The 14,857-nt window shown below is 45.1% G+C and overlaps 1 protein-coding gene across 5 annotated transcripts; it reads right to left on the minus strand.

Moving 5' to 3' along the window:
• Window positions 1-1,542: 1,542 nt before the first annotated feature.
• NCMAP (non-compact myelin associated protein) lies at window positions 1,543-14,522 on the minus strand. 5 transcript variants are annotated; one of them, XM_035562231.2, is made up of 6 exons: window positions 14,193-14,522; window positions 5,994-6,117; window positions 3,517-3,564; window positions 3,313-3,407; window positions 2,834-2,918; window positions 1,543-2,323 (listed from the first exon to the last, which is right to left on the minus strand). In XM_035562231.2, the coding sequence occupies exons 4-6, from the start codon at window positions 3,395-3,397 to the stop codon at window positions 2,176-2,178; spliced, it is 318 nt and encodes a 105-aa protein (XP_035418124.1). In that variant the 5' UTR covers window positions 3,398-3,407; window positions 3,517-3,564; window positions 5,994-6,117; window positions 14,193-14,522; the 3' UTR covers window positions 1,543-2,175. The 5 variants fall into 5 exon arrangements, with proteins under 5 accessions (XP_035418124.1, XP_050571144.1, XP_050571145.1 ...); XM_050715187.1 differs by lacking the exon at window positions 3,517-3,564 and adding an exon at window positions 8,573-8,642; XM_050715188.1 differs by lacking the exon at window positions 5,994-6,117.
• Window positions 14,523-14,857: the final 335 nt, after the last annotated feature.

A 14,857-nucleotide genomic window follows, 5' to 3' on the forward strand; every position in this document is an offset into this window, starting at 1 on the left:
AGATTTTACTGGTAGAACAGCACAGTGAGTTTTCCAGGTTGAGCAGTGTTAGTGTGGGTAAGGCAGGGATTATTCGGCCAATAGTAGTGATTACCAGTACAGAATGGTTTATGGAAGTATTGTGTGTTCTGCTTCAGTGAAACAAGGTGAACTTTGTTGTTATGAAATTCTATAAATGGAAAGCAAACAATTTGTTAGAAGCAGGTCTGCCTGATAATGTTAAAAAGATAACAGCAAGATGAGGTTTATCTTTTCTAAAGATCTGGATTTGGATACGGTAGAACATGCTCAAAAAACAGCTTTAGATGTTCAGAAATGGAAGCAGGAGGCCAGCTCCTCTACAAAAATTCCATTGGCTTCTGCAACCTCTTCTGAATTATTATATCAATTATTCATGCCACCAGAGTAAGTTACAGAACTTGGACAAGTAAAATATTTACAAGATTCAGAAACTTCACAAACAGCTGTCTTAGTATTTAGTTTGAAATTCAAACTGTGCTCAAGTTTCATTAAATAAATTGCAGAGTAATTAAGTTTCTGCACAAAAATAAGTTAGTAAAAATAACCTGTTAAAGAGATGTTTTCACATCTTGGAGAAAAGTACATCAGTGTATCACTCCTGTCCCTTACCACTTTACTCTCAGAATGGTCAGCTTTGTTTTGGTGCTGCATGATTTAAGAACAGTAACTGTTCAAGGGAGTCATGACTTGTGACAGCATTGAGAAGAACAGCAAGGGAACTGCCGCAAGACAAAGAAAAGCTGCTTTGGGCCGCAGGTTCTCTGTGACTCGGTTTGATGAGTAACCTCTCTCTCTGCAGCTCCCAAAAAGGAGTTCAAATACCCTAGTAAGTTTTACTGTGGTCTGCAAGCAGGCTGGAGCCCTCTAATGGTCACAGTAGCTTAGAGCTAACCTCTGGGATTGTCTAAACGTGAGAGAAATTTAATGTGATAAATCCAGACCGTTACTGCTGTATTTACTTCACACTATCTAGCCGGTCAAGTGTGTGATTTCTTACAATTCAAGGTGTATCTGTCAAAGAGCGGAGCTGTTTCTCAATAAAATGGGGTTTCACTCCTCGTCTTCCTAATACTATCTAGCCTGTCCGCCAGTGCTTCAGGGATGCTTTGATATGCACACTTGAGACAATAACCCACAGAACGTCTTGACAATGCCACTGTGTGATCAGACTCAGTGGGCTGTGAAATATCCTTGGGAATTTCTTTGGTGCATTACTGTACACCCACAGCCATCACTCTTACAGATCAACATCACTTTCAAATACTTTCTACAAGAGCAGAAAAAATTAAAACTATTTCAAGCCTAGCCTGCATTAGGGGACAAACATTTCAGGATGTTTTCAAGTTGTAGAAAAGTAGTTGCATAAACCCTCACTTGCTTTATAGTGCCTTTCCATCTTTACTTTTTTTCAATTAAAGAACTTCTCAGGCTCTTAGACTAAATACTCTAATGCAACAGCAGTAGTGAACCTAGAGCAGCAATCTTGGCATGAAATTGAAAACCCTTGGACATAACAGTTCATTTGGAAACAGACAAGTTACCAAGTTTATAGAAATGTTTCAAAAATACTTGAAAATAAAAAGTAACTTTCCTGTCTAAAACCATACATATGCGGTATTAGAAACACAAAAGATGACTAAAGATAAATACAATTTTGCTACTTACAGTTTTGCTACTTCCCATACTATCCATCATGTATAAAATAGGCTACAAACCTGTTTCACATAAATCTTAACAAACCCAGGTTCAACCTGAGTTGCAGCTTGCATGTCCAAATTTTTCTTCCATTTATCATCAGTCATTGCAGAATAGAAAAAGTTCGAATTCTGAGTAAGCAAAAGCTCCACAAAACACGAGTTTGCACCATTTCTTCCAACTAATAGGCTTGGCCTATTTTGTCTTTCTGCACCCAGAGCTCTGTAAGAAGGCTCATTGCATTTCTCATGGTCTGTATGCCTTCACCAGTTGATTTTCATCATACAGAAAGTGTTCAGATTGTTTAGTTCTCCTCCCAAAGAGAGAAGGCAGGGCTAATTACAACCTATAGACAAGATAACAGCTATCACCGTTCCCAGTGCGGTGTCACTTTGCTGTGAGGCCCAGGTCCACGTTAATAAGAACTCCAGGTCTTTTCTCTCACAGGAGGACACATGTTCACAGTTGTCTGCTCTGCATGTGGATGTCCACAGGTATGAAAGTCACTGCAGGATGCTGAATAACGCTGTCGCTGTTCTGCCCTAAAGCAGGTGGCATTGCTGTTTTGGTGCTCTTGGGTTCCAGCTCCCGCTTCACTCTCATGTGTCTGTAAAGGAAAAAATGAAAGCATCATCAGTGCTGGCACTTGTTGTGGTGTCTCCCATGATAAGTATTGGGAAGATTCCTGCAGAAGCAGGTTGAGCTGAATAGCCATTGGGAAGTTAATGTAAACCGGGATTTCATTCCAAAGATACTAAATGGCAAGTCACTGCTTTTAGAACACACACAAGTCTAACCCAATGCCTTGAAACTGAGAAACTGAGCTCTGCTCTGGCAGCCTTGATGCTCACAGCAAACTTCTCCTATGTCAACGGAAGTCCCCTAAAACAAATATCCATCAGGTGCCCTCTGTCAAGGACCTATTCTGCTTCCTAGCCATTCAGTCACAGACGCTGACCATGAGATTCAGGTAGCATCAACCAAGTACATGATAGTTTGGATTCTCCTTGAAATTTTCAGCAACAAATAACGAAACAGTCTGTGAGATGGGAGCACACCTGACTGATTTTGGTTCATCCTGCTTTGCCTTACTGAAGTATAGAACTCAACCACATACCTGTTATACGTTTTCAGTATGAGCAGAACCACTGTAAAAATAATAATTACTCCTACTACGATGGCAGCAACTATTGCTCCAGAACCTAGCAGGGAAGCAGAAAGGAAAAAGGTCTTATTTAAAAAGTTATCGCTGTACTGTTTGAAGTTTGCTAAGTTCAAAGGTCCATTTTAAAAAACTACAGGGAAAAAATCATTTCTCTTTGTTACTTTTTATTCAGTGGAACAGTTTGGGATACAAGCATTTGGGAGGCAAGGAAGGAAGAGGAGGGTTTAGCTGGGAAACTGGAGCACCCAGGTACTGCATGAGAACTGGAGTATACAAATAACTGTTCTCTTTTTCTCATGTCTTTTCCTCATGTATACTTAACAAATACGAGAGAAAATAATGAAAACAAGTTTGGACGTCACTACTGATCTAATCAAGGTACGGTAATTACAGTACAAAAAAAAAAGCCACCACCCCACTACTTTTCTTACTTTGATAAAGACTTTGTTCTTGAGACTTTGTGGTCACATTTAATGAGAACTGAGTATTATTGATCAGTGGTGCGGCTGTCGTCATCTTGATTGGGCTACAGAAGAAAAAAGAAAAGTGATTTCATCAACTATTATCACTGAATTGTGCTACCAATTTTTCATTAATTAGACAACTGCCTATTAAAGATTCTGAGTGCTATTTACCTTCTATTAAGGTGTTCTTAGTATTTTCTTGGTGGTGAAAATCTGGCCCTGTGGAAGTCAATGGAAATTTTGCTACAATCTAGACTTGAGCAATGCACCTTAACAACGTACACTGGTCAGTGTTCATAGGATAAAACACGATACCCACACAATGATGCATTGTTACCCATAGATTACTGATGTTACAAATTTTTTGGACAAATATGTGCATCTTAAATGGTTTAGGATTTTAGATTGTCATACCAGGTTATGAGATTCAGGTCACTGAGAAAATAAGTGAGCAAATCAGGGTTTAAGGGGAGGAAGAAAGTACTCAACTTCCCTGCCCCAAGCCTCCATTGCAAAGTTGATTTATAGAGATGCTTATCTGTGAAAAGTTCCATATCCGATATTCAGCAATATAAAGGAAGGCAAAAAAGACAGGTTTTCTGTTAAGTTACTGCTGCCAAGTGATGTAAGGATACTTATTGGTGGGAATTACAACAAAATGAGAGATTTTCATACCAAATATCAATATATCAATAATACCTTAACAAAGCAGGAGGAGGTGAGAGAAGAAAAACAGTTTAATTGCCTAAATTGAAGCTCCAAACTTACACGGCAAACAACTGCTATCCCACAACAGAAAAAAAAAAAAAAGGCAACACAAGTGCGACAGTTTGCTTTGTGTTTTGGGAAGTAACCTTACTCACACCAGTGTCATTGCAGGTCTGTTACTGGAAGAGGACAAGCCTGCAAGTGGATAGCTGAAAATACACCTGTTTCTGTATTTCTGTAGGGTAAAATTGTAGATCTAGAAAGAGCAGTCTGTATGTTTACTGATTTTCTAAGTGTTTCCCATGTTTTCTAAACGTGACTAGTAACCTTAGCTACCAAAAGAATCCTTCAGAATCCTTCACGGTGTGAATACCAAGACCTCTGAAACCATTTCAGCTCCTAGCTTCAGAGCTAATACCCTCAAACTATCAACCGAAAATTAAATTATTTTTCAACACCTGATACTGAATTTGAGTTTTCTGCTTCAGATGCTGCCCAGTATATTCACCAAGCAGGACTCTGCCCTACCCTCTGTTATACTCCAGTGGGATATTGTGGACCTGTGGCATGTCCTTAAGTAGCTTTAAGTTTTACAGAGCACACAGTATAGAATAGCCAGAAAATGAAGTAGATAGAAATTAGCAGTAAAAAGAACTGCAGCTCTGCAAATCAGCCTCCTAAGACACAGCCAGATAACTAGTTAACTACTGAAAATACCAATTCACAGCTAACGCGTCTACTCTGCATTCTTCCTTTCCCCTTTATTAAGACTTTCCTAAAGGTTCCTTCAAAGTAATGTCTATCAAATAAGACTAATTTAGTCACAAGGTACAATTTTGGGAGGCAAAGAAGATATGACTGTGATTGCTCTTCACAGGCAGGGTTTTGTTTCGAGGCGGGGAGGAGACCAGTAGCTGTGTCAACACACAGTGCATACTTTGGAGGCTCCATTTAATATATGAGGAATGAGAGGATCAGTAACCGGCAGGAAGGAAAAAGCTGATGTTTGCTTGGGTATGAAAGATTAGAACTGCAAGGTTGATTCAGTCAAATACTTCGATCCTCCTACGTTCAAAAGGGGTTTGAGATTTTTTTTCTTTTAAATTAAAAAGCAAAAATAACTGTCTCGGAATCTGTAACTGGGTCATTCTCCTCTGACTGAATGATTCCTTTGTTTAGCCAATGCCAAGTTAATACAGCAACATGATCATCTACTGTCGTCGTAGATCTTTCCATGCTAAAAGAAATATTTTGTGTTGTTTGCTCAGCCTTATTGTATAGCACAGTGAAATGATTTACACGTGCCTTGGTGGAACCTGTGAGAAGTCACCGAGTGCTGTTAACAGCACTCTCCGCAGCTGTTTCCCCAGCCGATCCATGTGAAATCGCACTGGTGAAGGTCATACCACACACAAGCCCAGGTTGAAGAGACTCACCGTTGCATTGTAAGCTGGGGAAAGCTAAGCAAGTATTTTGGCTATGGACACAATACAGAAAAATCCATGTCCAACTTCCACTTTGTTGCTCCTGACTAGGAGAACACAAACTCCAAATTTAAAGCAGCATTTTTATCTTCTCTGACTACCAAAATAAAAATCCCAAATAAAGGTGGCTGAATGTTTAGGTATTAAGCCCTCCAGCAGTCACACTTCATAACTTCCATCTGGTTCAAGCCACCTTGGTAATGGCGAGCTATTTGTGTATGAGTCACCTACAGCCATACAGTTGTCATTGTCAGTGAAACAGCCTGCTTACAAAAAGGATGAGTTTGTCTGACAGGTTGTAACAGTCTTAAGATGCAAAATGAAAAATGCAAAAAATCTTTTTTTCTGCATTGTGTATTCTATAGCAACTGGAAAGGTCTGAGGTCTGTATCTCGGGTCAGGATGGGAGGTGCCAGTCTTCAGTTCTGCTGCTTTACCTCCAGCTCCATTCCTCACCTGTGAATCAGCAGGGCTATTTACACCTGCCCAAGCCAGCCTTGCAAGGGTCAAGGATGCAGCAAAGTCCAGCGAGGTCCATGGGAAAATACCAGTTTCAGGGTATTGCAGACTGGATCCTACTCTGTTTAGAAAAACATTTGGAAAATGAAGAGTGCTTAATAGAAGCTAAACAACAGGGGAGAAGAAATGGACTTTGCTACGGCAATCGCAGGACATTCTTTCTTTATGACACAGTATGTACTTCCCCTGTGCACACACACCTGCCCTAGTTTTGGAGAACCAGTAATTCACACACAGCTCTACAGGCGGGTGGGGGCACACACTGCTGGTTATTTTTGCATCTATGTAGTAGGGAATTGGAAATATTTCCACAGAGTTAAGTTTTGGCATTTTTCCACTTAAAACACCTTTACAGATACAGCGTATAGGTTGTTTTGGCAAGTGGTAGCAATGCCCCCATTTATAAGGCCTTCCTGCCTCCCCCTGTCCTGTTGAATTTCAGAGTGAATGGCCATGCTCATTTACGGCAAGGGCAGGATCAGAGCTGAGCTGCCAAGCGGTTCCTGCCACCTGGCAGTTGCAGGAGAGGGGTAACAGGGAACAGAGGGGCTTGTTTGAGTTTTTCCATAAGAACTGGACTTGAAGAGCTAACTTCCTGCCAGGGAAGGCAGGTGCTGGTTAGGAAGACACACAAATTCAGCACTTTGCCACTCAGAAAAAGGTGGTCTTTGCATCAGGCTGTGCGGCAGGCTTTAAATGAAATACAAAATCATCTATTATGTCTCCAGTAGGAGTTTTGAATCAAGATGTAGTTTCAGCCCAGGATCTTAATTACAGAAATATTTTATCCTTTCACTGGCACTGCTGCACAGATAGCATCTTATACTGTGTCCAAACACCAGCTGAAAAACAGATGATTTTCCCCTCCTTAGACCCAGGTCTAAGGGAGACCATTGTCTGCCACTGCTGCTCTGGGACTTGATTCTCTTCTCTTCTCAAAAGCGTTAGCAGGGCAGGGTCAGGTTCTTACTTTTAAAATCACATAAAACAGTAAAGAATGGGACAACAAAGCCCAGCATGGGGTTGCTTATTTTCTGTTTTTCTTAACATGCTGGCCATGACAGCTGCTAGCAAAGGGCATGTTCTCTACCAGCCTGGAAGCTGAGCTGTTCTCTCAGGTCCTCTTGCAGCTTCAGATGAGTGGGTCTGAAGCAGCGCTATGTGTGAACAGCCTGAAGTGACCAAAGTCCCTATTTATTTGAATAATACCAGGGTGCTAGAGTTGGGTGAGGAGAGGCCAATCAGAGGTATAAAGCATTAATTAGAATAAACAAATGCCAAAATGTCATCTAAGAAGCCCAAGAGGCAGTCAAATCCTAATAAATAAGGGTAGAAGGAGTTCTACTACATTAAAGGTTTATATGCCAACAGCTGACTGAATCTCAGATTCATTCTCTCTTGCAAAAAGAGCAAATCGCAGAACCATCATTATATTTTATCCTGCAAAAGAAGCAGGTAAGGAGTCAGCTACCATCCACGTCCCCCGTCCCACTGCTGCAAAGCTTGGAGCTTTGTGCTAAGGCACATCTGTCTGAGGCTCAGCTCAGCTCATACTCCTTCCAAAGCCGTCAACCTAATATCTGTGGGAAGCAGCAAGCTCACTCTCATCCAAGAGAGAAGTTAATCCTTCTAACGAAGTTCAGAGTTTTCTGCTCTTCCTAAAACTAGGTTCAAGAGCAAGGACCTGGCTTGTGAGCAATCGCCGGTGGAAGTAGCTATTTTTTTCAGTTCTGCTCCTGCCTCTGCAGGCAGCCTGGCCAGCCTGGCAGTGTCAGCCCTTACAACAAGGTTTGCCTTGTTTAATCACGATGAGTGCTTAGTGGTTGGAGCTTGAGCGTTTTATTGTTCCCAATTATGCTCTAGCAGCGGGGCATGGGGATCAATTGAGCATTCATGGCACAGTGCAGAAAGGAAACAGGCTTATATTTAAGAGCCACAAACTCAACTTCAGCTCCCCATAAACTGACAAACCACCCATCTGCAAGCCAAACAGATGCTACTGCCAGGTCAGTCATGTGCTACCGAGCTCATGTTACAACAGCATAAACCATGAGAACTGGGAACATTGCCTGGGTTTTGAGGCAAACTGTAATTTCAAAAAGCAATAAAAACACAATGTGCTTCAGTGAGACCTGAATGTGCCTGAACTTACCTTGCAAGGCTCTGAGAGGGAGGAAAGGGGGAAAAAAAGCAAGTTCAAACTGGCTAGCAGGAGCTAAGGCATAAACGTGGCCTCCGGCAAACAACACGGCTCTGTATTGAGCATGTGTATTAGCACATGTCCCGATGTCAGACCAGCACCTTTATAAAAGCATTTGTCTTGGGCTCTGGCACGAGCTCTCCAGATTTAGCTGTTGTTAAAACACATATCAAAAGCATTTCATTTCCTTGTCGAGACAAAGTTACTCAAACTACAGGCAAGTCTACTGTGCAGTTAACAGCACGAAAGGAAAAAAAAAATAAGTCTACTTGTGTGGCTTCTATCTCAAGAAGCACTGACAGCCCTCTCAGCTCACCTGGTGGACAAGAAGTGAGGAACTGAAGACAGGTCACCAGAAAGGAGTGCCCTTGTTTTGAAAGGCATGCCTGGAAATTTGAACCAGATAGACTTTATCATTGACTTGTCCAGCAGCAGTATCTAAACCTGACTCCAAACTCTGTGTTTCCCAATTCTAATCTCCTGCCTTAAAATGCCGGGCCACACACACTTCTCCTTGCCATGTGTGTGAATGCAAGTGTTTCAGTATGTGCAAAGCCTCACAGGAGCCCAAAGCATACCTGAGCTCCCCAAATGTAACACAGTTCAGACCCTTTGCTTACAGTAAAGTGGCTCTACCCACTGCACACTGATAACATCCCACACACTGTGCATGGGCTATGGAGTACTCAGGTCGGGGTGCAGGAGGAAAGGATTTGTATTTATCAGTTAAATATTACCCTGAAAAACTGATTCAGAAAGAAGAAAAATGCCTTCAGGCACCACTATGAATACCAAGGTAGGAATGACTCATGGGAGGGGGTGAACGAGTCTCAGGGTGACAGAAATTTTAGAAACCATCAATGTGTGCACTCAGATGAAAAGTAAGATTGGGTAAGAAGAAAATTAATCTGAGATGAACCCTCTGTTATCAGGCTGGCAGTCATCAACAGCAACATGTCACGCATCCCTCAGATGACACTACCTAGGAGTTTGTCTCTGCTGCTAGGACAGTGGTGTTCAAAGAAGCCCCAACAAACTGCATGTTGGTGAGAAATGTAATGTATCTGGACAAATAAACCACAGAAAAACAACTTGCCCTTGAGCACGGTCTGCCTCCAGTCTTGCAGCAGAAAGTCAACCCTGCTGTGTAAGTGTTGCTCTAGAAATGGCCCTGTTATTACTGGACTAATTTCAGCTCTTCAGCAATATCGTTGGAAAACTCTCTACAGAATTTCATAGCCCTGGAGACCAGAATTAAGCTGATTTTTGCAAGCAACAATTGTGCAGTTCCAAATCCAGCTCCACTGCAAAGCTTCTCTGGCAAGGAACAGGGAGCCACGTTTCTCAAGAAAGTAACAGTGACATCCAGGTAGGTCTTCTGAGTCTGCTAATCACAGTCAAATTACGCAGAAGGAAAATGCCTACTCCAACAAGAAGCTCAAGCTACTTGAGTTTCAGCTGCAGCCCAACCATGCATGTATAGAGCTGGGTTTCCACACCAGAGTTCAAAAATACATTCCAGATACAGTAATGCTTTTGCAGAAATGATTAACAGGCTTTAGACCTTGCTGGATGTGCCATTTAATGAAAGGCTGGGGGAGTTCAGGAAATTACACTGTTGTAGAAAGCCTCTCTCATTTCTTCTGTCCAGGCATCTGCTTTACTCCAGTCAAAAATTGCATAAATGCTCCAAAGCCCAACACAGGGAATCGGGACTGATACTGTTAGCATGGGAATTGCAGCATTAACTCTTTCATTTAAGCACCAGAGACAGGCATCTCTCTCAAAGTTCACATCGCTGTCTCTTGCCATATTAAAGGAAATATCCCAAGTAGTTCCCAATTAGAAAGGAGAAAAACAGAACAAAACAAAACAAACAAACAAAGAACACACACACACACAAAACACCCAAGGGACTGTGGTACGATAAAGGAATTCCAGCACAGAAGAAATTGGTTTAATTTAGGGCCAAAGTTTTCACTGTTTTTGGAAATGTAACTTTAAATGAAGTATGTGACTACAATCACTTAGAAAATGAAAAGTTTCCACCACTTCAAGTGATCAACCTCCCTGATTCCTACAATCTAACCTGCTTGACTGAATTGGTCTGAATCCTGTGCTTATGTCCTGCAGTGAAAGGTGCACTTTCTGCATGCTCCCTATACAGCTCCAGAGCTCCTCAGAAATGACAACACAAAAGATCGCTTGGGAAAGAAAAAGATGACAGCAACAGAAAATAAAGGAGCATTTCCCTCCTAGTTCAGAGCTGGATAAACCGGTGTCTTGTTGTGGTCTTGGACCTTTGAAACGCCACGACTCCGGTCAGCTGAACTACCTGCTAAACAAAACATTTATTTTTGTTCATTGAAACATGTCACAGAAATGCCTTTTACCTGTCCTCACAGAGACAAAGACCTGGGCCCAGGAAGAAGAACGCAGACATCCCAAGTGCACCTCCCGCATCCTCACCAGCCCACCCCTTGCTCCTGCACGGAGCAGGCGAGGAGGAGCGAGAGGGGGGCGCTGGGTGCCTGCTGCGCACCCAGGTCAGCCCTGCCCCCGGGCTCTTCCACCCACACTTCCCATCGGTGGCAGCTTCACAGGGGGAAATGTAGACCTTCTTATGGAGTCTTTCGGACCTTTTGAAATAGGTATTGCAGCTACACTCTACCACAAGCAGAAGTCTGCTGAGCCAAGGACACAGTCCAGACAGGCAGGACCTCTGCCACCACTCAGAGGATCTGTAGCCAGGCCTGGCACTTGTTCAGGGTGAACAGGCAGAACAGGAACACTCGGGAGGACCTTACACATCAGCTAGGAATCTGGAGAACCCAGAGGTGAAGAGGAAATGGCAGGAGAGAGGAGCCAGAGTGGGATGAGGAGCCCATACCCGTTTTAGGTGTGATGATGGGCTTGGAAATCTTGGGGTTGGGCTGCACGGTGCGGCCACTGTCCCCAGCAAGCTGATGTCCTGCAGGTGCTGAGCTGCACTGGGCAGCCAGCGTGTACCTTCAGGGCAGAAAGACTTCACCACTCTGTTTTACAAGAGACTAGGCAGCAGAGGCAGATTTCAACACACTTTTTAAAAACAGGTCAGGGGATGTTGATGTGCTTGTTGTTTGCTGAGTAGATTGAGTCTGACAGCCTCCTCTTAGTCAAATATTAACAGCAGTACAGACAGGCATTTCATCAACATGCTGAAATACCTTCCTCTAACAGAGGGTTAAAGCACCACCATGAAATAAGCCTGGACAGAATGTGTTCACACACGTGGTCAGAGTGGCTTTGAAATATATAGCATATCCTCCATCTTCTTTCCTAACCAAACTGAACCATGGCTGGAGTTCAGTACCATTCCTGAGTGATTTGCCCAATCCAGGACTGGGTTCCCAGGCTAGAAAGCCACATCTCCCAGTTCTGATACCACTGCACACCTCCCTGGCCAGTCCCTTCTGTTCTCCAAGTTCTTTGATGCCTGCAGGCAAGTCGCTTACCCAATGGCATGTACACTGGGAACAAATCCAAGAAGGAATGCAAACCCAGATGTGCTCCTCAGGCACCCCTCACTACGTCCAACAGAATCAGAGACATGAACACAGCTACTTCGGAATCTACCTTACACTGAGATTCACATGGGACACAGCAAACACCAGTTGCTCACGTGGTGATTGCACAGCCAGCTGGATTAAGTTCGCACCCTAAGCTGCCTTTCATGTCAGAGATCGGCTCCCTGCATTTATCAGCACAAACCGTAGCACATGAATCAACACAGGTCCTGTTTGCTGGCAGAAGGGTGTTCTTTTTTCTTTACTTTACAAATACATTTGCTAGGTCAAGAGCTTCGAGGCTTCCATTACAGACTAATAATCACGTAGGAAATTCTGTCTTTCCAAGTAATTATTTGGGTTTCTACCCTGCTCCAAGCAGAAGCACCAAGCAGCTGTGCAGGACACAAGGCCATGGCACTTCGAAGCAGCACAGCAGAGGATGGGCAGGACAAGTCCCCCCAGTGCTGTTGCAATGGTCTGTGGGCTCATCTCACCCACCTCAGCCCGTGCACTGCAAACTCCCACCAAAAAATCAGTCTTTGCAAGCACACAGCTGGGTGGTTAAATGCTGATGTTAGGTACGGTGATTTAGGCGTTTGGTCCAAGGGTCTCCATCTAGGAGGCTGTGATAAAGGTGGAGCCCCCTTCCTCTGCCCACTCCCCCAGACTGCCATGTGAAGCAGCTGCATTAACCCCAAAGCCTGGTAGGGGGATGCCTGACTCATAGCTAGCCCTTCACAGCTGACCATGAGGAAGCACCATGACTGCAGGGGTGCTGGAATTACATTATGCTATAAGTCTGCTGCTCCATGGAGGTGGTTGTGAAAACATTAAGTTATGTATGTCAGTGGGAAACTGGATGACTCAGACATCCCAGCAGCTTTTTTTTTTTTTTTCTTCCTGCTTTTCTCCTCTCTGATCTCCATTCATGCTTCATATCATCTCTCCCTGCAAGAGGTCTATCTGTTTTGGTTGCATTTCCCGATTTCTGTGATTCTCCATAAAGGCAGCACAGTCATTGCCACCACACTTTTTTCTTCTCCCCCATGCCTAATGATAGGCCAGGTCACGGTTAACTTGCCAGCCCCGACCAAACCCCCTCCCAGCACAGTCGTGTGTCAGCACTTTTGATCCGAGCCTCACACAAAGGCATGAGAACCCAGCACGAGAGTTATCACCCCTGGGGAGCAAGAACTGCTTTGGGCAGGTGCCAGCACCCCGCAGGGTGTTCAGAGTTTCTAGATTTACCCTGTGAGCACAGTAGGCGTTGATTTGAGAACAGGCGGCTGTAGGCTCTCAGCATACCACTCACAGGCTTCCCCAGCTCCTTTGTGCAGTAAGCTTCCTGTTCCCAACTGATTCACTGTTTATTTTTCACTATTATTCACTTATTCACTATTGCCATAAGTAAAAAGAATTTATTGCAACTAACAAAAGTCACACCTTCAGTCTCAGCAGGCAGATAGGAGCAAGGCTGGACAGGAAACCTTCATGACTTACTGCAAACAGGGGAGCCAAGTCTACTGCCACTCGTGGATTTGAGTTTTAGGACTGTTGCTCTCTGCCTGCAGCTAACGTATGCAGCACAAAAGTATGCGGCTTCCCAGCTGCAGGACTGTGTCTTCTGCAATCCAGACTGTTCTTCTACCAAAAAATGTCGAGCTCAATACTGTTGCAAGAACCTCTGCAAGTTTCACATCCTGAGTATTTTTCTATATTAAAATACATTTAAGACTATTAATAACTGGCAACTCTGTTCACTTTGCAGACAGCAGAATGAAAGCGGTCACAAGATTTCTTCAAGTACTGTATATGCAAGCTTGTTGAATTGATGACACACATTCCCCTCTTCCAAGGGCACCGTGCAGATAAACCCGCAGCTAGTGCCATACTTTACACCTACACCCCGTCCCGGATCAGAAACTTTCAAAGCTCTTGGCAAGCACTCAGTGTTTCAGCCTGGCACCCAGCGCTGTTACCTGTCCACGCAGCAAGACAGCAATCCTCAGCGAGCCACGAAGTCACTGACTTTGTCTTCTGCTTTCTCATCACTAGATCAAATCCTTCAGCCCAAACACTCCATCAAGCGCAATGTATCACGTTAGCTGAGTTTGTTTACAAAATGCTATGCTTCTTTAGCAAGGGCTTCCTAGGGCATTACATACGTTAATTGCCATAAAAAAAACAGAAATCACAATCCTCCCCTGTCAGCGCCTGCAGCGTGCTCCCACGCGATGGGAGCGCTGCGGGTCCGCTCTGCGCTGGGGGCACTCCGCGGACCGCCACGCAGCGCTCTCGGCTTCCAGTGTCCCGTTAAATATCAGCCCGCCAGCCCTTCCCAACGTGTCGCTCGGCAGATTTTGGAAAAGAAACAAACAAAAAACCCACCTCGATGATGGCGCTGGGGGGGGGGTGGCTGTCAGGACAGGAGCTCGGGCATCTCGGAGCAGCCGCCGCCGGTCACCGGCCCCCGGCGGCTTCTCGCGGACGGGACGGGACGGGACGGGCAGCTGCTAAAGCGGCAGCCGAGCAGATCAGCGGCGGCGGCTGCGCTGCGTTTCCTTCTGCTTTAAAGAGTTCCCAGTGAAACGCCTCGCCGCAGGGACGTCTGCTTTATTCGCTCGCACGCCCGGAGCAGCCTCCCCGGGGGGGCTCCGCGGTGACAGCGCCCAGCGGCGGCAACGGGGCAGAGCCGGAGCCGCTCGGGTCCGACCCGCTCCGGGCAGCGATGGGAGCGCCGCAGCCGGAGCGAGGCTACTCACGGAGGACGCGGCAGCCTCTGGGTCCTCCCGGGGTCATCCCCGCGGCCCGGCCCGGCCCTCCCCTCCCTTGCCGCCCCCCTCCCTCGGCCACCGCCCAGGCTCGGCCCCCCGGCCCCGCTCCCCGGCGCCGAGCCGAGCCCGGGGTCGGGCGGTGCCGCCGCCGCAGGTGGCTCCTCCGGCCGGGCCCGGCCCCCGGCACCGCCTCCCCGCTTCCAGGCTTCCCTGGAAATGAATCTATAAACTAATGTTTTTTGGTGGTGATTTCAGCCTGTGAAACGCCTCCACTCGAAC

This window comes from Cygnus atratus, chromosome 23, assembly GCF_013377495.2.
Source record: "Cygnus atratus isolate AKBS03 ecotype Queensland, Australia chromosome 23, CAtr_DNAZoo_HiC_assembly, whole genome shotgun sequence".
In the NCBI taxonomy this organism is placed as follows: Eukaryota; Metazoa; Chordata; class Aves; order Anseriformes; family Anatidae; genus Cygnus; species Cygnus atratus.